At 40.6% G+C, this 22,219-nt stretch overlaps 2 protein-coding genes across 4 annotated transcripts in view; both read left to right on the top strand.

Annotated features, from left to right (window-relative positions):
* Window positions 1-10,081, top strand: part of LOC127639110 (ataxin-7-like protein 1) — a 32,065-nt gene extending 21,984 nt beyond the window's left edge. For both annotated transcript variants that reach the window (XM_052120960.1, XM_052120959.1), the window contains exons 12-14: window positions 3,807-3,950; window positions 9,789-9,884; window positions 10,037-10,081. In XM_052120960.1, coding sequence (XP_051976920.1) covers window positions 3,807-3,950; window positions 9,789-9,791 — 147 coding nt within the window. In that variant the 3' untranslated portion in view covers window positions 9,792-9,884; window positions 10,037-10,081. The remainder of the gene's footprint in view (window positions 1-3,806; window positions 3,951-9,788; window positions 9,885-10,036) is intronic.
* Window positions 10,082-20,641: 10,560 nt separating this feature from the next.
* The window catches only part of LOC127639288 (metabotropic glutamate receptor 8-like), a 187,934-nt gene continuing 186,356 nt past the window's right edge, over window positions 20,642-22,219 (top strand). For both annotated transcript variants that reach the window (XM_052121222.1, XM_052121221.1), the window contains exon 1: window positions 20,642-20,709. The gene's annotated coding sequence lies outside the window, so the exon portion shown is untranslated. The remainder of the gene's footprint in view (window positions 20,710-22,219) is intronic.

Here is a 22,219-nt window from a genome sequence, read left to right as displayed (position 1 = left end):
CTTTAATGACCCGTTCTCCTTGGGTTTTACATGCGTAAAAGCGTCGCGTTACCTCCACGAACGCGGTTGTTTTGCAGAAAATGGCGTCATGGCTGTTGTTGTGCGTTCGGATCGTGAGTCGGCTCGGTTTCGACTCAAAGTGCCGTTTTACTGGCTTCATATTGTTTATAAGATTCCTTTAGCGGTATCTTGTAACATTACGTGTGGTTTTGTTGTCATTTCTATCATTTGTGCGTCAGGAGAGACCGCGCAAAGGCGGAAGGCTCTCCAGTGTTGTGCGCAACGAGGGCCAAAGCGCAGCAGTTTAGAACTCGCGCATATGTGTTTTTGAGTTTGAATCTGCATGTTTACGTGTTTATTGATTGAAAATGTTATTTTGCACGTGTGATAAACTCATTTGTATGTTGTTAAGTGGATCAGTGCGCTTTTACGCCATGTTGCAACACTTGTGCAGTTTTGTCATTTGATTTAGTTTGCTAAGTGACCTTTAGTGGTTTAAAATGCATTTTAGTGGCTGTCATTGGGCTATATATAGATTATTAGTTAATGCATGTATGACATCAGCTTTGCGCTCCTTGTGGAGATTTTCCAAGCAGGATAAAGTCTTTCTAAAGTCTCTCGTTCATGCGTTCTTTCCATTGCGCACACACGCGAATACTATTTACAGATTAAAGTGATGACATTTGTATAGGATATATGAAGAACAATGTATTGATTTGGCTTGTGCTCACATGCGTGTCAAAGTCCTTGTAAAATGTGTTTTATAAAGTTTTGCTGATCTGAATGAAATGCATGTGCGGATGTGACGCAATCATGACGCACAGCTTACGCTTCGCGTGACGTAATACTATTCCATTTGACGCCAGCGATGATAGCGTTAATTCAAAATATGTAAACGTGCATGCTCCTTAATGTGCGCTTTAGTTTTAAAGTAGATTGGGAAGCAAAATGTATATATATATATATATATATATATATATATATAGTTTTTACTGGCATTTTATTGTTTGTTGGGATTTGTTCAGTTAACGCCTGATTTAGAGATATAATTTGGAGAGAGATAGTGTAGATGTGAAATGGTATGCAATTGCATCTATGAAGAAGTATGCACATGCCAAATCTTGTGTAAATCTTGTGTAACACAAAGTGTAAAATATAAAACTAGTATTTGTGGCTAATTGCTAGCTCTGTATCCCAAGATTGTGTTCCTCTTTCCTATTTTATTTATTGACATGCATATTTTGGCTTCTAATTGAAATATTTAAGAACCTCTAACATACGTTGGCATCCAAAAGTTTGGAATAATGTACAAATTTTGCTGTTTTCGGGAGGAAATTGGTACTTTAATTCACCAACTGATCACAATGTATAGTCAGGACATTACTGATGTATAAAACAGCATCATTACTGTTTGAAAAAAAGTCATTTTTGATCAAATCTAGACAGCAGCATCACTCCAACACCTCATCCTTGAGTAATCATGCTAAACTGATCATTTGATACTAGAAAATCACTTGCCATTATATCAAACACAGCTGAAAGATATTTGGTTCATTAAATGAAGCTGAACATTGTGTTTGTGTTTGTTTTTGAGTTGCACAGTATGCAATAGACTGGCATGTCTTAAGGTCAATATAAGGTCATAAATGGCAAAAAAAAAGAAACAACTTTCTCTAGAAACTCATCAGTCAATCATTGTTTTAAGGAATGAAGGCGATACAATGCTTGAAATTACCCAAGATTTCATACAAAGGTGTAACTACAGTCTTCAAAGATTAAGGACAACTGTCTCTAACAAGGACAGAAAGAGATGTGGAAGACCAGATGTGCAACTAAACTAGAGGATAAGTACATCAGAGTCTCTAGTTTGAGAAATGTCCTCCGCTGACAGCTTCATTGAATTCTACCTGCTAAACACCAGTTTCATGTACAACAGTAAAGAGAAGACTCAGGAGGTCTTATGGGAAGAACTGCAAAGAAAAAGCCACTTTTGAAACAGAAAAACACAAATAAAAGTTTAGAGTGGGCAAAGAAACACAGACATTGGACAACAGATAATTGGAAAAGAGTGTTACGGATCTTAACCCCATTGAGCTTTTCAGCTAGACTGTAAGGTGCGTGAGAAGTGCCCGACAAGACAGCCACATCTATGGCAAGTGTTACAGGAAGTGTGGGGTGAAAGGTCACCTGAGTATCTGGACAAACTGACCGCTAGAATAACAAGGATCTGTAAATCTGTCATTGCTGCACATGGAGGATTGTTTAATATAATTTGTCACGTTATTAATGTCCTGACTATACATTGTGATCAGTTGAATGCCACTTTGGGGAATAAAAGTACCAATTTCTTTCCATAAGAGCAAAAACTGTACATTATTCAAAACTTTTGGTCGCCTGTGTATGTATTTTTGGAAATGTGCATGTTTATTATTTGCATGTTGCATCATTATTGTAGGGTAGTTGTTTTGTAAACAAGTTACATTATGTTCACAGTTACTAAGAGGAAGTAAAAAAACTAAACATGCAATTTTATATATGTGTGTGTGTGTGTGTGTGTGTGTGTGTGTGTGTGTGTGTGTGTGTGTGTGTGTGTGTGTGTGTGTGTGTGTGTGTGTGTATGAGAGCATGTATTTATCACTTTGTGGGGACCAAATGTCCCCATAAGGATAGTAAAACCCGAAATGTTTGACCTTGTGGGGACATTTTGTCGGTCCCCATGAGGAAAACAGCTTATAAATCATACTAAATTATGTTTTTTGAAAATGTAAAAATGCAGAAAGTTTTCTGTGAGGGTTAGGTTTAGGGGTAGGGTTAGGTTTAGGGGATAGAATATAAAGTTTGTACAGTATAAAAACCATTATGTCTATGGAAAGTCCCCATAAAACATGGAAACACTACGTGTGTGTGTGTGTGTGTGTGTGTGTGTGTGCATATATGCACACACACACACCCAAGATGTACATGTATACGATTGCATGTATTTTACTTCCTCTTAGTAGCTGTGTATCTGTACAATTGTTATGTTTATGATCTCTACATCAAACATGCTATACGCTATTAAATCTGACAGCTTGCCAGCCAGATCCAAAATCACATTGGCCAGAAACGTGGCTATTAATCAAAGATGCACATTTCCAACTGCACTGTAGACCGTCTTTTACATGCACTTTACAAGTTTGTGTTGTAAATTTGACTCCATCTGGTGTTGAGTTGTGCCGTTCTTTAGGACTTTAAGGGACTTAAAGGACTTTATATTGAGTTCATGTGAGGTCTTTGCTGTATGGGGCAGATATATTGGTGGATCAGTGGTCTCTTTTAATTTTGAATGGGCTTTTAGTTGATATTTCATTGTTTTTCTACCAAATTCCACTAAAGAATAGCAGAGAGCACAAGAGATCCCGCTAATACAGTCTGAGCCCAATTGAGAAAATGTCTTTAACTTTCCAAGATCCTAAAACTTTATTTCCAAGTTTGAATTACATTTTCCAATTTGGTTTCAGACTTTAGGACCACACTGCATTTAATAGTAATGATATATAGCTTTATGCATTTTAGAGAAAATCTGTTGCACTGTAATAATGTCTTGACTCCTGAAATGCATGTCATTTGGCATATCTATGTAACATTTTAAGCAGTTTGGTGAAGCTCTCATGATCCCCATGATTGAGTCAATTGCTGTTACATTTGAATGACAGTATATCAGTGACATTGATGCTGCATTTATCATGATGTGTGTGTGCTTTGTTAATAGGATCTGTGTGAGTGTGTAAACGTGCATGTGATTTGTGTTGTTGTCTTCATCACAGAGAAACACATTTGAAGTGGTTTGGAGATGGAGGAACTCATGTCCAAAGCGCTCCCGACCCCAGCCAATGACAAGTGTTGTCAGACAGATGACATCCCAGGTGAGGCCTTTGTGCCCGGGCCTGATCACGCAAGCAAGACGTTTGGTAAACTTCCACTTTTTACGTGTGTTTTTAGCGTTGAAGGACTTTTATTGCATACTTGAAAAGTCTGGAGTGGGCTTTTAAGGAACATGTGTATAATTTACACCCACATTTGTTTCTAATAAGCCCACTGCACTTTTTAAACATGAATACTTCACATTTTATTACATATAAATGCTTGTAATTAATAATGACCGTTCAAAATGGATATATTAAACATTCAAAGCCTAACTTTTCAGTCTGTTTATACATCTGAAGCTCCTACACCTTTTCAATTACCAACTATTGCTATTAAAAACAAAGAACATAACCCTATCTGGTTGCATGTCAATTCAAGCCAGTTTCATGACCATATTCTTGAAAATAGTCTCTTTGGAGGGCTTTACAAAAATAAACATTTTGTAGAGACTTACAGACAAGAGCAACACATTGTCCTAGGACTTAAATATTGATCTGTTCCTCACCCTCACTCGTTAAAGCGCATCAGAAGACAAGGCTTTACCCCTAGAGTGGTATGGATTACTTTTATGCCTCCTTTATGTCATTTATGGAGCTTCTGAGTTCTGGTCACCATTCACTTCCATTGTATGGACCTACAGAGCTGAGATATTCTTCTAAAAATCTTCATTTGTGTTCTGTAGAAGAAAGTAAGTCACACACATCTGGGATGGCATGAGAGTGAGTAAGTGAGAGAATTTTCATTTTTAGGTGTACTGTCCCTTTAAATGGTTTTTAACCAGAATAAGCTGCAAAATGTCCCGGTCTAGACAAAAGTTTGACTGTGCAAAACTAAGTGAACTAAACCTGACTTTCAGGCACGCTACGGTAATATCAGTAGCAGGACAGCGATCCGTCCTTTACGTTAAATATTCTCTGATCTGTGGACTGACCTGTTCACATGGATGAATGAAATCCGAACAACATTAAATGCATTTCAAAAGCGGTCCATCCTCTCTGAAACTTCCCACCGGTCGGAGCTCTGAGAGGGTCTAAGAGGATTACAGCAAATTCCTCCACTGCCCGCTAATGTCCCTCACTCAGTAGGGGACACTAGAGTCTCTGACCCTTACAGAGGAGAGGTCACGCCCCACCCCCTTACCCAACAGCTAGTAGAAACACATACTCATTTGTCTATATGGAATACTGACTCAAACACACACCGTAAAGGCATAATTCTCCCAAAATTTAAAATTATCATGATTTACTCCCCCCTCATGCCATCCCAGATGTGTTTGACTTTCATTCTTAAAGGGACAGTTCACCCAAATTTTTTTATTTGCTGATAATTTACTGACCCTCAGGTCATCCAAGATGTATTTCTTCATCAAAACAGAGTTTAAGATTTTTAGGATTTCATTTCAGGACTCCTTTAAACAATGGAAGTGAATGTACTCGGACGGGCCAAAATGCATATTTGGGGTGCATCAAAATAATCCACACGGCTCCAGTCGACAAAGTTCTTCTGAATCCAAATGATTGATTATTGTTAGAAACAAAACCATTTTTTTATATACTTCTTAAACTACAAATGTTTGCTGCCGTACATCTCTGTGACGCGCGCCCATAAGAGGGATGACGTAAGCTCATTGGTAAGGTCACGTGTCACGTGGGGGAGGAGTCATCCTTTAACTCTTTCCCCGCCAAACACGGAATTTTCCGGGTTTCCGTGTTTTAGGTGTTATACGGTAAGGAAGACCCCTCCGCATGTTTTGAAAGAGTACGCAACTCTTTGATCAAAGAAACAGACTGCGATCGTCTCAAACATGAAGAAGTGGAGTATTGAGAAGCTCAAAATATCAGACATAAACATGCCTTTTTCTCAGCTTTTTGTCTGAAATGTTGTTTTTTGACAAAACCGACCTCTGTTCAAGTCGCAATAAAAAAAGAACAAATGAAGATAAAATAAAATCGTTTTTTTGCCTAAAAGCAGAGGCTCAGATCTTTATTTTGATATATAGCATCTTCATATATTCATGGAAGAAAATATTCTGCGGGCCATTAAAGTTTAGCGAAAATCGTCAAAAACCCTGGCGGTGGCTGGCAACTTTTTTTAAAAACGCTGGCGGGGAAAGAGCTAAGCAGAACACAAATGAAGACTTTTAGAAGAATATCTCAGCTCTGTTGGTCCATACAATGCAAGTGAATGGTGACCAGAACTCAGAAGGTCCAAATGGGAAATAAAGGCAGCATTAAAATAATCTACATGACTGGTTAAATCCTGGAGGTGATATGACACTGTAGGTGTGGGTGAGAAACAGATCAAGTCCTTTTTTACTGCAAATGTAGACTTTCACTTCCACATTTGGTGGGCTGGTCAAAGGTGAAAATTGTTAGTAAAATAGGACTTAAATATTGAACTGATTCTCACCCACAACTATCATATTTCTTCAGAAGACATGGATTAAACCACTGGAGTCGTATGGATTACTTTTAAGCTGTCTTTGTGTTTTTTGGTCCTTCTGAGTTCTGGTCACCATCCACTTGCATTGTAAGGACCTACAGAGCTGAGATATTCTTCTAAGATCTTCATTTGTGTTCAGCTGAAGAAAGAAAGTCATGCACATCTGAGATGGCATGAGGTTGAGTAAATGATAAGAGAACTTACATTTTTTTGGTGTACTGTCCCTTTAACAACGTGCACGGTCTGTCTGTTTCAGCAACCTAATTGGCTGAAATGTAAGTGAAGCAAGTAGTTCTGCAATAATGCTGCTTATCTCTCTTGTTAACACTTACGACAGACTAAATCTCTGTGAATAATCATCCTCAGACACACTCATTATACAGAAAGTCTAGTGCTTGCAGTTCTCATGTCAGTGTTTTGGATTGAGGATGTTGCTGCAATGAGTGATCTTCATTTGGAGCTTCAGCTTGTGTTTTCTAAATGAGACTTTATTAAAGTTTGCATTATTGATGGCCTCTGCCTGCGACTGTGTGGATTAGTATTTGCACAAATGTCTGGCCATGAAATGAAGGATTTAATACAGATCTCCATTTTTCCACTGGTAATATATCTTCTGCGTGTTTAGTGGATGCCTAGTTGGTTGGGTTATTACAGAAACGGTTTTGGTAGATGTGTTTGCAAAATGTAAAAACTCTCATTTATGGGGTTTGAACTGCTCTTAAAAGTGCATTCTGTCATTGTTGCTATATGGTAACACGCATGCAGTTTGAGACCGCTCTTTGTTAACGTGAGGTGGAGAGAATCCAATATGTTGTGAGGATACGGGGCACAGCTGTGGGTAAAGCCAACAGGTTATCTGGAGCTTGATTAAAAGGATGTTGGTGAATTTATGGCCGGATCAGCCAACGGAGCTCGATGGTTTGTTCAGAACGGCCCTCAGAGACTCTTCTTATATTAGAGGTGTTTTATGACTCTATGAGGGAATTTCCTGCAGGAATAGCCAGAAATCTGCCAATGCCTGGATGCACACACACTTGCTAGATCAAAGTGGTGAATAGACAGTTGAACACTTGGCTATGCTTCAGAGTATTTGCACAATAAAGGACTGGTCTGATGGTCTTTGTCGGTTTTCACTGGAACCTTCCATTTAGATCCTCAAAACGGTGTTTTTTGTTTTAATGTTAACTCTAAAGGTGTAACATGCACCTTTTTTGCCAATGTGTGAATGGCTTGTAACGCAACTTAAAAAATGAGCCCTTCCCGAACTTCCTAGGTTGCCTATTAAAGCCTGTAGACTGATTTTCATGTGAAGGGAGCGGGTTGCTTTTCCTGGGAAAATCCAAAGGATGTGATGTTTATGCACGCTCCCGAGAGCCTCAGTGCGTCTCTTCCGCTATTCAACAGCGACAACAAACTGCAACAGTTGGTAACGTTATCTTATGGTGCGTTCACATACAACGCAAACTCACGTTGGCGTGAGTAACGCAAACCCGCAAATATTCCCCCTTCTCTTCCGGTAAAGGACAGGAGGAGGGGCTTCTACGACTTGGTTCATAGTAAAGTTCGACCAATAGCTGGAATCAAGTAGACGCGCATATTTTCAGAACTTACCAGGTCGTCCAACTTCCTCGCTCACTTTCCTCCAAGCGATGTGTTTTTCCGTCCGGTCTCTGTACATGTATGACGTTGTGTCGTACAATTCCGGGTGCCCACACATGGGCACAACAATTCTTTCATCCATTTTTCCAGATTTCTTCTGCTACTACGTCAGTACGTCAGAGACATCCAGACAATCTCAATGCTGATAGGCTTTCACAACAATGCATCACGAGAATGAAGCGATTTCGCTTGTTCGAGTCGCTCCATTCGCTTCATTCACGCCTATTCGGATCTTTGCATCGACTTTATGTAATCGTGTTGTATGTGAACGCACCATTAGAGATAGAATCCAGCACAACACCGGCTCCTACACAAACAAAACAAACAAGAAAACATTTATCTACTGAATCCCGTCTGGCTAAGCGGGAATGTGATCGCGGTCGAGTGAAAGCTAGATTGAACATCGGCAGGGCATTTGATTCCTGGAGGGACCTTCGTTCGATTTTGAGGATCAAAACCGACCCTGAATTGGTGTTCTTCTTATTGGACCGGTAAGCTTGCATAACTGCAAAGCATGTGAAATATAGTGCCATAAGGATTGATCTGTGTCATTTAAGCTAACTTGATTTTCCCTGCTAACGCTGACGAATTGCAAGCTACCTTGCTTCGTAACTTGACATGTGCTAGACAGTGTTCAAGATAATGCAAAAAGACCCATTCAATAGTGTAACGTAACTTGTTTATACAGAAAATATATACGTTTTGTTGTTATAAAACAATAGCACATCGATATATCAAAATGACCGTTGTGATGGAATCACATTAATACTGAATTGTGTCAATATATTTATAATGTCTATTTTATAAACCGCTACTCTCATCATCCAACAAATTTAGCTAACCGCTATTGATAAAGCTGGCTAGCTAGCGAACATCTACATAGGCTATCGTGATTACTTCAAACTACAGTCTGGCATAGTCGGACCGATATCCACACATTGTTTAAGCCCTGTTCCAGCACCGGAGAGTCAAATATAATATACAGTCTCAAAGTTTGTAGTAAAACAATCATAACTGTGTAATTTTAATTATGCTGCCTCATCTGTCAACATGATGCCGGTGAATCACGTTCAGTCTCTTTGTACGTTACGTCATTGTTTTGGCCGATGCTCGCGTCCCTATGGAGTGTGTGCACGAGCAACAAGTAGCTGGCTGCAGTTCACTTAACGGCCACAGGTGTCACTAATAACACAGGTTTCTGAATCTTACACACTGCACCTTTAAGCCTTTAAATGAAAATATTCTCATTATTTACTCTCATGCCATCTCAGATATGAATGTCTTTCTCAACACAAAGATATTTAGAAGAATATTTCAGCTCTGAACGTCCATATAATGCAAGTGAATGGTGACCAGAACTCTGAAGCTCCAAAAAGCATGGAGTGGTGGTGGTGGTGGTGGCGTAGTGGGCCAAAGCACATAATTGGTAATCAGAAGGTTGCTGGTTCGATCCCCACTGCCACCACCATTGTGTCCTTGAGCAAGGCACTTAACTCCAGGTAGCTCCAGGGGGATTGTCCCTGTAATAAGTATATTCAGATGTCAAACATCAAGAACTTCATTATAGAGTACTGTACTGTATGATACTGTAATTTAAGAGGGTTTCGACCTAGAACTAAACATCTTGATACTAAAATCCAGACTCAAACTAGACCACAGCACTGACTCAACATTTTTGTTTCTTGAAAATGTTTAATAGGGTGTAGCCTGTTTCATGTCACTGATCTGTTGTTGATCTGTATTGTACTGTATGAATACACAGCTGTGTGTTTGTGTTTCAGTAAACTCGACGGAGCCCGGCGATCCTCCTCTGCTACAGACACCACTGCAAACCTCCAAATCAGGAATCCAACAGATCATTGAGTGTTTCCGTACAGGTGCTGTATCCGCTCGCATCCTCTCCTCTTATGATGGTAGTAGAATGAATGGTCGTAATAGAGAAAGGAGGGAATGTGGAGATTGCAAACACGGAAGCATTACATGACCACGTGATAACACAGAACCTTCTCGATTGCCTTGTGTTTTGCAGGTACTGCACAGTTAAAACACCTTCTCCTCAAAGAGGTGGACACAATCTTTGAATGTAAACTGTGTCGCAGTCTCTTCCGTGGGCTTCCCAATCTGATCAAACACAAGGAGATTTACTGTTTACCAAGAATGCATGAATCTGACGGTGAGAAATGTTGCTTTACTGCTTTCTAAACTGGAGTGGTGGTGGCGTAGTGGTCTAAGCACATAACTGGTAATCAGAAGGTCACTGGTTCAATCCCCACAGCCAACACCATTGTGTCCTTGAGCAAGGCACTTAACTCCAGGTTGCTCCGGGGGGATTGTCCCTGTAATAAGTGCACTGTAAGTCGCTTTGGATAAAAGCGTCTGACAAATGCATAAATGTAAATGTTCTAAAGATGGTGATGTTTGTTATTTTGCCATTTCTTGTTGTTTTATGTAATGTGTGTGTGTCAATAATGTCCAGCATTATTTTTTATGGAAATGGGTAAGGAATTTAGAGCAAGCTTAAGAGGAATAAAGTCTGATTTATCTGGTTCGTGCACACAAAGTAACGCCATCGCGGTGGTCGTCTGGCTTCCGCAAAGCTCCGTTTCGCGCGGCCGTGCACATGCAACTTTTTGTAACTTTTCTTACGGTGCACGCACAGCACTTCAATCCCATTGGACGGATTTGAGGAAAGGTGCAGGGCTGATTTGCCAGTGCTGTTGAGGTGGAGTAAAACTATTGCAAATAATGTCGAATCGACGATGTTTTCACAGTGAAATTACCTGTTGCAGCTAAATCTGGGTTCCAGTGTGGCACTTACAATGGAAGTGAATGGGGCCAGTTTCAAAAGAAGAGCATCAAGACTTGAATCATATGCATGTAAACATTATTTTAGTGTGATAAAATCACTTACTAACGTTTTCTGTGTAAAGTTAACCAATTTTGCAACCTTGTTACCATGACGATGTAATGTCATCAAACTCTAAATCCTTAAAATGACTAAAAGCAACTTAACTGCATAAACAATACATGAGTTTAACAGAATAAATGTGAGCAATTTTATGAAATTATAAGCTTAAAATGTCTGCCCCCCAAAATTGGCCCCATTTACTTCCATTGCAAGTGTCTCAATGTACCTCACCTTTATTTCTGCGCACTAGAAGTACTGTGATGCCAGGGGAAATCTGGACAATAAGGTTAGGTGACTCATGTCAAGGCTTTACACCCAAAAATGAAAATTCAGTTTTTTTTGGGGGGGTGAACTAACCCTTACATATAAATATTAAGGATTATATTCTACACTTTTGTATCATTTTATTTCTCCCCTAAAGTGTGCTTTTAATATTAGTCAACTTTTCATCCAGGTAATTTATTTACCTTTGTTTCACCCTCTGTCTCACAAGTTAAGTGGGATGTACACTGTCCGAATTTTATGGTGCTTTACAATTGTTGCTTGTTATTCTGTACAAATATGATCCCAGTGATGAAAGTAATGGCATGATTATGCCAAACTCTACGATACACATCGTATCCAAGACTCCCGATCCTCCAGATTGACAGCATTGATTGGGTGTCATCTAGCTATTATGAGCAGTCACACTGCACGACTGCGACAGAAAACTGTTAGAAATTGCCAGAACTCCGTCAAAAGTCAAGATTAATCACAAAGGAAATTAATCACAGTTGGCGAACTTGTCACACTTGGTGATCAAAAAGAGATGAGGAGACATCTTTTACGATCATGACCAAAATAGCTGTAGCAAAATAGCAAAAGGTTTGAACACTGCATTAGATGTTTTTGCCACTATACCTTTATTTGTATGTGATTCTATTGTCTAAACTCTATGCACTGGTGTAGTACCCCTTAAACAAGGATTTATTTCCTGTTTGTTCCGTAGACACCTCTGAAGATGGTAAAAAGGGCATGAAAGAGCTGCTGGAAGCCATCTATCCCCGTTCTGATAAACAGGAGTATTTACTGACACTGGAGCCCATTGCCGGCAACCAGAATGCAGTGTACCAACACCTGTCCAAAGAGGAAGACCTGCCCTCTTCATCACAAAGCCCCAACCAAACCAGTACAGCTAGCTCGGCCTACTACTCAAACACCCAGGAACAACACACAGAGGAGGTCAACGTGAAAGATGAGGAAATGAGAGAAGAACATTGTACTGATGAACGTGAAGTTGAGAACATGATCGATGGAGAAGATGCAGAGGATCTCAAGGATCATCGGGACAAAGAACCTTTGGACAAAATGGAAGACGTGGATATCAAGGACTGTAAGTGCCTCCTCTGCAACAGGACATTCAGGGGCCGAGGTCACCTTCGGAGACACCTGCGGACTGTTCACAAGATTGTCACCTCCAGTTCTGACACCAACTCAACTGATTCTACCTTCAGCGCCAAGAAAACAGTCAGTGGTAGCACTCCAGAGACTCCCAACAATAGTCCTAGCTCCTCCAGCGAGAACAAGGTCCCGTGCAAGCCTGTATTCTCCACCGGATTTGACTTCAAGACGCGCTTCTGCAAGCTCTGCAGAAGGACGTTCAGCTCCGAGCAGAACCTTGTGAAGCACATCGAGCTGCACACGGACAACGGCACAGACTTCTACGTCAAGTTTTATTGCTGCCCGCTCTGCCGCTACAAGACACGGCGCAAGAGGGATGTGCTAAGACATCTCTCCGAGTTGCACAAGAAGAAATCTGCCTATCTGAGCAGGATCTCGCAGTCCTTGGAGAGCTGTGCTGTTAAGAAACCGGCTGAGGTTGTGCTTAACAAAGATGAGGCGAAAAGCCAACATCGCCAAGATGTAAACGTCAACAACAACCACAGTTCTCCATATCTCACACGCAGGAACCTGCTTCCAATCACGCCCGGTGCATTGTGTAAGAAGACCTCCAAAGTCAGCAATAAGGTGCGCCATGCTGAGAAAGTGACCAATAGCACGGAAGTAAAGCCTGATGTTGCAAAAGGGAATGGCACAAAGAAATCTTTGCACGTTTGCAACATCTGTAACCAGGCCTTCAAAAAGGAGAGGTACCTGGGGTTGCACAAGAGAAGCCATCATAAAACTGCAGCCAGAAGTGCAACGGGTATAAGGACGAGATCGAAGGTTGTGGTTTGGTGAGTGTTTCAAGTCCCAAACTTCATAAAGTGCCTCTCTATGCCATACCGAAGCTTTGTCCAAAAACTAGCGAGCTGCCTTTCTGTTTTCTAAGGAGCCGTTCCCACAACGCATTTTTGCATTCAAAAATACAAAGACGGAATTCTTCAAATTTTCAAATTTGAACTGCTTTTGACTTCTAGATGTGTATGAATGCAAGGGAGCTTCCTAACCGACATGGAACTTCAGTGGTGACTGATTTGGAACACTCCACATAGGCAATGTCCAAATGCTTTCCATTTATCGCCTATTTTGGAAAACGTTGATGTTGGGAAACTGAAAACTTTTTCAAGTGAAAACGGATTAGTGAGTGTAAAGTAGTTCAATGGAAAGGATGAGGCGAGAACCGGCTTGGCAATATAAATAATATTTTAATGAGAAACTTAGACGAAAGACAAAACACACACATGACGGACATGTCCGTAAACGATCTCTCTCTCCCGCACCACCGCCCGCAATCGGCCTTTATCCCTCTCAGAGGATTAATTAGCCTGATAAGGGACCGGGTGTGTATAATCGCGACCCGGCCCCGCCCTCCGCCCTGTCACATTCCTCCCTCGTTCTCTCAGGCAGGGGAGCCCCTGGCATGACGTACACCAACTCCCCCCCCCCCCCCCCTTTCCCTGGGGAGGGGCGTGCCTTTTGCCCCGTCTGCCGGCTGGTCATCCCCATCAACCTGGACCAGGGGAGGGAAACAGAAATAATTAAATTCCTGTAACAGTGTAGTACCCCCCCCAAAAAAAAACTGTCACATATGAGAGAGAGAGAGAGAGAGAGAGAGAGAGAGAGAGAGAGAGAAAAAAATAATAATTACTCGCCGGTTCTCTGATACACCATTGCATGGTCCTTGATCACTCCTCCACCCTCTCAGGCGGACGACAGCCGCTCCTCCCCGGGCGGACCGGAGTCCGACCCCCGGCGGAAAGAACGCCCCTCCGCGTTCACGCCGACTCCTGGGGACACTCCTCCGGCCCTGGCAGCGGCCCTACCGCTCCAGGCGGTCGGGGAGTCACTTCCATCCTCCCCTCGCGGACTGCGGTCTTCTCTCAACCCCTCCGCATTTATGGGGGATGGCAGGGCACTCCTCCACCCCTGGCAGCGGCTCCATCGCTCCAGGCGGTCGTGGAGTCCAGTCCACACTTGTTCACCGCGTCCGGGCTGTCGGGCTACTCCCTACCCCGGCGGAAGGCAGTGGCGCTCCCCGGGTGGACAGCAGTGTCGAGGACTCCGCGACGGTCATCCCTCCTCCTTCCCGGATTTCGGCACCAGTGTAAAGTAGTTCAATGGAAAGGAGGAGGCGAGAACCGACTTGGCAATATAAATAATAGTTTAATGAGAAACTTAAACAAAAGACAAAACACACATTACGTTCTCTCTCTCCCGCACCACCGCCCGCAATCGGCCTTTATCCCTCTCGGATGCTTAATTAGCCTGATAAGTGACCGGGTGTGTATAATCACGACCCGGACCCACCCTCCGCCCTGCCACAGTGAGGATGTGGCCAAATGCTGTAACTATAAATAGCGCTCCTAGTGTAAAGCACACTGGTGGCGTGACAAACAATTGACTCCCGTAGGGGTTTGACGTTAGCATGTTGCTAAGCTAATGCTGGGAAACTGTAATAAGCATAAAAATACATGGCACAAAGAAATTGGGTAAAATATTAAATTTTATATTCGTATATTTATATATTGGAACGGCCGCATTTCATGAGCATGCCTATGATGCTTTAATATACTTTCTAAGTAGGCAGCTCACTTGGTTTTGGAACAGGATTCCTGTGCCAGCATGCCTCCGCTCTAATACTTAAACTAAACTCTTTTTACAGTGTATGTACAGCGAGAGAAAGGTGGTGTGCTTAGATTCGCGCATTGTTACAACAGCCTTACTCTTAATAAATAAAAGAAATCCCTGGGTGGACTTCCTGCACAAACGAATGAAATATGGATCCCACAGCAAGGCCTCGGAAATTAGGTCGCCCTGGTCTCGCCTCAAGGTTTAAACAGCCCCTGGGGTGCCCGGTTGAGTGGTGAGGGTTGCGTTTGAGGGGGCTTCTTTTAAGAAGCAATTAAGATAGCTCAGTTGTGTCCTTGGATACAGCGTTTGGCTCAGTCGCACTGTATTAATCAAGGCACTCTGTCACAGTACCGGAGAGACAACAGATGCTTTCTGATCTTCAACTAATGGTGACGAGTTGCCTTGGGTATGAATGTCCACTTTTGATGTTCTTGCTTTTTTTTTCCCCATCGATGCTCCATTTTCACTCTTCATGCTTGTTGAAATTCATATGTCACATTGACAATTAGCATTGCACTTGTTCGGTTTGATTCTGAGGTTTGGTGTTTGTCTCCGGGTTGCAATAAGTTACAACTAATATGACAAAACATAGATTCTGGATTACTGCCCACTCACAATCGAACATTGGCAGAGAGTTACTTAAGCAATAAAGTACTTGTATTGTGAAGATAGTCCCGACTAAAGGACGTTGGTGGTGCCAAAAACATATTACAATGGTACCATGTCTGAAAACCATGTTATTGTCAAAAAATAATAGTGTTCCCATTGTACCACATCTAAAATATCCCCCATGGCATTGCCAAATAGATCAATAGTAAAACCGTGGTACCATGTCTACAAAATCCTTAGCTTTACCATGGTGTCATGCCCAAAAATCCACTGTATTTGCAAGGTACATGCCCACAAAATCATGGGAATACCACGTTACCATGGCATTACCATAGCACAAGTACAAAATCAATCACACTTTTAGTGTCTTTTTCTAACTCTTGCTGTCTTTCTTTCTTTCTTTCTTTCTTTCTTTCTTTCTTAGATCCCTTTTGACCACAAACAGGATTTTCTGCAACACTGGAATCACAGCGGATATCAGTGAGAGTGAATAAGAAAAGCTGAACCGTTAAAAAACGGAAGAAACCGTGCTATAAATAGTCAACAATGTAAAAAACACTTAGTTTGCCGTTTAAACCTTCAGTAGGGCATTGCACTCCCACAGCAATGCGTGTGTGGGCTTTTTGGCGCTTTTGTCACATTTGGCCCCCAGCACAAATACTGCAGAATGTATATGGTATTTTTAAGCTGTGGTCTACTATCCATTTATTTGGGCTATATGCCTCTCTCAGATATCAGATGTAATGCATATACATTCCATTTCTCAGCCACCACCAGTGAGATTCAACATTTCCACCCAAAACTGACCAAACGATTGTTCTAGAATCCCGTTATAGTGGATCCAGCCGCAGGCAGAGCTTTTTGTCAGGGCATGGAAGTCTTGCAGTCGTGCATCCAAGCGCTGGCAATTGACGCACATCGTGCTCATTGGTATTCAATGCAAACGTATGGGGATAAAGTCTGGATGTCTTTTTTTAATACTGGGAAAACAGCGGATGGGGAGGTGTGAATCAAAACCACTGGAACATCGTGTAATCTAGATATTTTAAAGGAAAGGTGATTTATGTTACAGACATACACTTTGGGAATATGATCAGTTTTAGTTTGGACTGCAGTTAAATGTTAATACATATTTGTATTTGTAATTCCACTGCAGTTCTGCAGATAAATTCACGTGTTATCTAGAGACGTCTTTTTTGACACCTTTCACCTTTTTGTCTAATAAAGAGGGAGTTCGCCCAAAAATGGAAAATCTATTGTCCTATACTAATCCTCATTTCATTCCAAACCCACGTGACCTTTCCTCCGTGAAACACAAATTGAGATGTTAGGACAGTGAATGGTGACTGAGGCTAACATTCTGACTAACATCTCATTTTGTGTTCCACAGAAGAATGTTGTACAGGTGTGGAACAGTGTGAGGGTGAGTAAATGATGACAGAATTTACATTTTTGGATGAGCAATCCCATTAACAAAGTTAGTATCGATGGATACTTGCCGTATATATATATATATACACACACACACACACACACACACACACCAATCAGCCACAACATTAAAACCACCTGCCTGATATTGTGTAGGTCCCCCTTGTCCCACCAAAACAGTGCCAAACCCGCATCTCAGAAGAGCATTCAGAGATTTTATTCATCACCACAATTGTACAGAGTGGTTATCTGAGTTACTGTAGACTTTGTCGGTTCAAACCAGTCTGGCCATTCTCTGTTGACCTCTCTCATCAACAAGGTGTTTCTGTCCACAGAACTGCCCCTCACTGGATGTTTTTTGGTTTTGGCACCATTGTGAGTAAATTCTAGAGACTGTTGTGTGTGAAAATCCCAGATATACTCAAACCAGCCCGTCTGGCACCAACAATCATGCTATGGTTGAAATCACTGAAATCACATTTTCTTTCCCCATTCTGATGGTTGATGTGAACATTAACTGAAGCTCCTGACCCGCATATGGATGATTTTATGCACTGCACTGGTGCCACATGATTGGCTGATTAGACAATCACATGTATGATTGTTGGTGCCAGACGGTCTCGTTTGAGTATTTCTGGCATTTTCACACAAAAGTCTCTAGAATTTACTCCGAATTAAACAAAAATCATCCAGTGAGCGCCAGTTATGTGGATAGAAACACCTTGTTGATTTGAGAGGTCAACAGAGAATGGCCAGACTGGTTTGAACCGACAAAGTCTACAGTAACTCAGATAACCACTCTGTACAATTGTGGAGAATAACATAATCTCTGAATGCTCTTCTGTGATGCAGGTTGGTGCTGTTTTAGCGGCACGAGGGGCACCTACACAATATTAGGCAGGTGGTTTTAATGTTGTGGCTGATCGGTGTACATTGATGTCCAAATCTGTAGTTCTAAGATACTATCTCAGCATTGAGGCTTGAGTTAAAAGCTGATCAAATGTTTAATAAATATGAATGTATCCACCAACAATAAACTGAGAAAATGACTTGATGTGTCTTGATTTTTAAAACTGTTTCATGATTACTTATTAGAATTATTTCAAATAGAGTTTAGAATTAACTTGGCTTCTGTAATTTGACACATGTCCCAGTGAAATGATGTTTAACAAGGAGAATGAATTTATATATATATATATATTTACTCACCTAAAGGATTATTAGGAACACCATACTAATACTGTGTTTGACCCCCTTTTGCCTTCAGAACTGCCTTAATCCTACGTGGCATTGATTCAACAAGGTGCTGAAAGCATTCTTTAGAAATGTTGGCCCATATTGATAGGATGGCATCTTGCAGTTGATGGAGATTTGTGGGATGCACATCCAGGGCACGAAGCTCCCGTTCCACCACATCCCAAAGATGCTCTATTGGGTTGAGATCTGGTGACTGTGGGGGCCATTTTAGTACAGTGAACTCATCGTCATGTTCAAGAAACCAATTTGAAATGATTCGAGCTTTGTGACATGGTGCATTATCCTGCTGGAAGTAGCCATCAGAGGATGGGTACATGGTGGCCATAAAGGGATGGACATGGTCAGAAACAATGCTCAGGTAGGCCGTGGCATTTAAACGATGCCCAATTGGCACTAAGGGGCCTAAAGTGTGCCAAGAAAACATCCCCACACCATTACACCACCACCACCAGCCTGCACAGTGGTAACAAGGCATGATGGATCCATGTTCTCATTCTGTTTACGCCAAATTCTGACTCTACCATCTGAATGTCTCAACAGAAATCGAGACTCATCAGACCAGGCAACATTTTTCCAGTCTTCAACTGTCCAATTTTGGTGAGCTCTTGCAAATTGTAGCCTCTTTTTCCTATTTGTAGTGGAGATGAGTGGTACCCCGTGGGGTCTTCTGCTGTTGTAGCCCATCCGCCTCAAGGTTGTGCGTGTTGTGGCTCCACAAATGCTTTGCTGCATACCTCGGTTGTAACGAGTGGTTATTTCAGGCAAAGTTGCTCTTCTATCAGCTTGAATCAGTCAGCCCATTCTCCTCTGACCTCTAGCATCAACAAGGCATTTTCGCCCACAGGACTGCCGCATACTGGATGTTTTTCCCTTTTCACACCATTCTTTGTAAACCCTAGAAATGGTTGTGCGTGAAAATCCCAGTAACTGAGCAGAGTGTGAAATACTCAGACCGGCCCGTCTGGCACCAACAACCATGCCACGCTCAAAATTGCTTAAATCACCTTTCTTTCCCATTCTGACATTCAGTTTGGAGTTCAGGAGATTGTCTTGACCAGGACCACACCCCTAAATGCATTGAAGCAACTGCCATGTGATTGGTTGATTAGATAATTGCATTAATGAGAAATTGAACAGGTGTTCCTAATAATCCTTTAGGTGTGTGTGTGTGTGTGTGTATATATATATATATATATATATATATATATATATATATATATATATATATATATATATATATATATATATATATATATATATATATATATATATATAATATATTGGAAGTTATTGCATTTAATGAAAGATTATGAATAAAAATAGTTTCCTTTGGAATAATGTGCACTGACGAATCATTCACAATCAGATCTAGAATGCGTGTTAAAAAGGTGTCAGATTTGATTTCAAGGACTCAATATATGTATGATTGATTATATTTTGAAAGGTTAGGAGATTATTTTAAGTCTTGGTGAATCTGAAGTGAATAATTCAAGTTTTGTAATGGTTCAGCTGAGGGTAAGGTTAGGTTGGGAACTCCTGTCATACTTGGTAAGAAAGTGAATAATCACTAGAGGGCACTAGCAAACTTCTTATAAAGCAGCTGTTGAAGCACAGAGGAGCCAGACCACACTTTAAAATCCTCCAACATTCAAGACAAGTCTTACTGCTTGCAAACAAAGATCAGCTTTAAATTTCAGGCTTAAATAGTCAGAGGTGAATTTTTGGCCAGCCATTATTTTGACAATCTCAGACGTGCCTCTGCAACTAACCAATCACATGTTGAGGATTTTTTTGGCACTAGTTGTTTGCATACAGAATTATTGAATTAATCTGGATTTTCCTCCCTAATTGTGGTTTGTAAAACAGTCTTTATCTTATGTAAAAAACTAATGTAATGTTTAAAGATGTTTAAATACTTTACAATTTAATATATACTTTTAAAATGTTCATACAAGTATTTCTCAATGCAATGCATTTACAATAATAGTAATAATAAAACACTATCATTTATTCAATGCAATGCATTTACAATAATAATGTCTATATTATAACCATAATTATCATTATTATAATTATTTTAATGTCACTTTTATATGACAGGTTTCGTGAGAATCATCCTTCTTCACACATAAGTGTTTTTGCATTGCATCTGTGATGTGCCGATCTATAATGTCGAATCTGATCCATATTTGCATTGCAATTAACTAGTTTATTCAATCCTGCATCATGCATAAGAGAAGGTGTTCCCTTAATCATTCTGTTCAAATGATCCTGTGCATTTCCTTTTGAAATGAGAGCACGCTTGATTTAATGCTGCATAGAGAGAGAGAGAGAGAGAGAGAGAGAGAGAGAGAGATTCACAGTCACAGGGAGGATTTTGGTGATGCTTTCTGCACGCGCTGTTCATTTCAGCACCACGAGCCTCAATCAGAGAGCGGACAGAGGTAAGAACTCTCATGTACTTTTGCATTATAGCCTACTATAATATTGCACATCAAGATATTTTGATAGACATTATTTGAGTGAGAAAACTATCTGTGATCTAAAAGAATCCAATTAAGAATGGAACGCTGTGGTAATGAGATGCTGTTATTTACTACCTTAATAATAAAAATAATAATAATAATAACAGAGCCATTGTGTTCACTGATGAGAGTTAAATCTATGATACAGTTGTTTCTCATTGACTTAATTGCATTGAGCCTATTATTAAATTATTTACGCATGCGTTATAAAAGCAATTTGGTGTTTCGATCTAATAGTTGCACTTTTAGTAAGCCATTGGGGCAAAATCACTTTGGTGATCAATCAGAAAAAATGGAAGAGTACGAAGAGGGTGCATTGTGATGATTAAAGTGTGTGAATCATTGCATGCATTGCATCAAAGGAATGTGCGTAAATGCATGCATGCATACTCATACACAGACGGGATTATGCATGTAGAGATTTTTGTTTTCTGAACTCCGAATTGGTGTACGATAAATGCATTGCCCGATAGTTAGTTTTAATGTCTTTAATCAGGATGCATCGTGCATAATTTACTCTGACACAAGTTGCATCAACAGACTTAGAACTCCATATTGCATCCCATTACTTGGTGAGGACTGTACAGTTATTTGTCCAACTGCAAGAGCAAGACAGAAAGAGAGAAAGCTCCATCACTTTTTTAAAAGCTTTCTGGATTCCCTTGAGAAAGCGTCTCTTGGAGAGAATATAATAGGATCTCTAAAAGAAGATGCTTCGGCTTGACACATACCGATTCGTGTAAATTAAAAAGAGAAATGGGACACAATGCGCCTGCCGGGGCAATAAACTCCTTCATCACGCGCGGTCTCTGATATAACGATGGAAGAGGGGAGACCCGAGCCCGCACATAGAGATTAACTCATGCAAACGATGCAAAGGGAGATATTTGTGTTCTCTGTTATGCATATGCACATACAGTTGTCACATACTGTATACTCTTCTGCACATGCATTGAAATTCAAGCATGCGTCAATGGGTTGATGCACGAAACAGATGCGCACTGGTGTTCCCAAAGATGAACAGAGCAGAGCAGAGTAGAGTAGTATATAAGGCAGAATAAGATGTATAGAATAGGCTATAGAATGTAGAAGAGACTACACATTTTAGAATAAGGAAATCAGAAAGACTATAAAAGTGTAGAATAGAATGCATCACTATAGATAGAACATAGAATGTAGAATAGACCATAGAATTACAGAATAGAATGCAACAGTATAGATAAAACATACAATGAACACACTTTAAAAATACAAACTAGAATGGAATGCAGAATAGACTATAAAAGTATAATATAGAAAAGAGTGCAACAGTGGATATAATATACAGTAGAATGTAGAAAAGACTATAGAAATATAGTATAAAATAGACGAGAATGCAACAGTATAGACAGAGTATAGAATGCAATAGAGTGTAGAACAGACTATAAAA

Source organism: Xyrauchen texanus, chromosome 47 (assembly GCF_025860055.1).
Source record: "Xyrauchen texanus isolate HMW12.3.18 chromosome 47, RBS_HiC_50CHRs, whole genome shotgun sequence".
Classification (NCBI taxonomy): Eukaryota; Metazoa; Chordata; class Actinopteri; order Cypriniformes; family Catostomidae; genus Xyrauchen; species Xyrauchen texanus.
The sequence above is the reverse complement of the archived record's forward strand: the minus strand, read 5'-3'. Positions and strand labels throughout refer to the sequence as shown.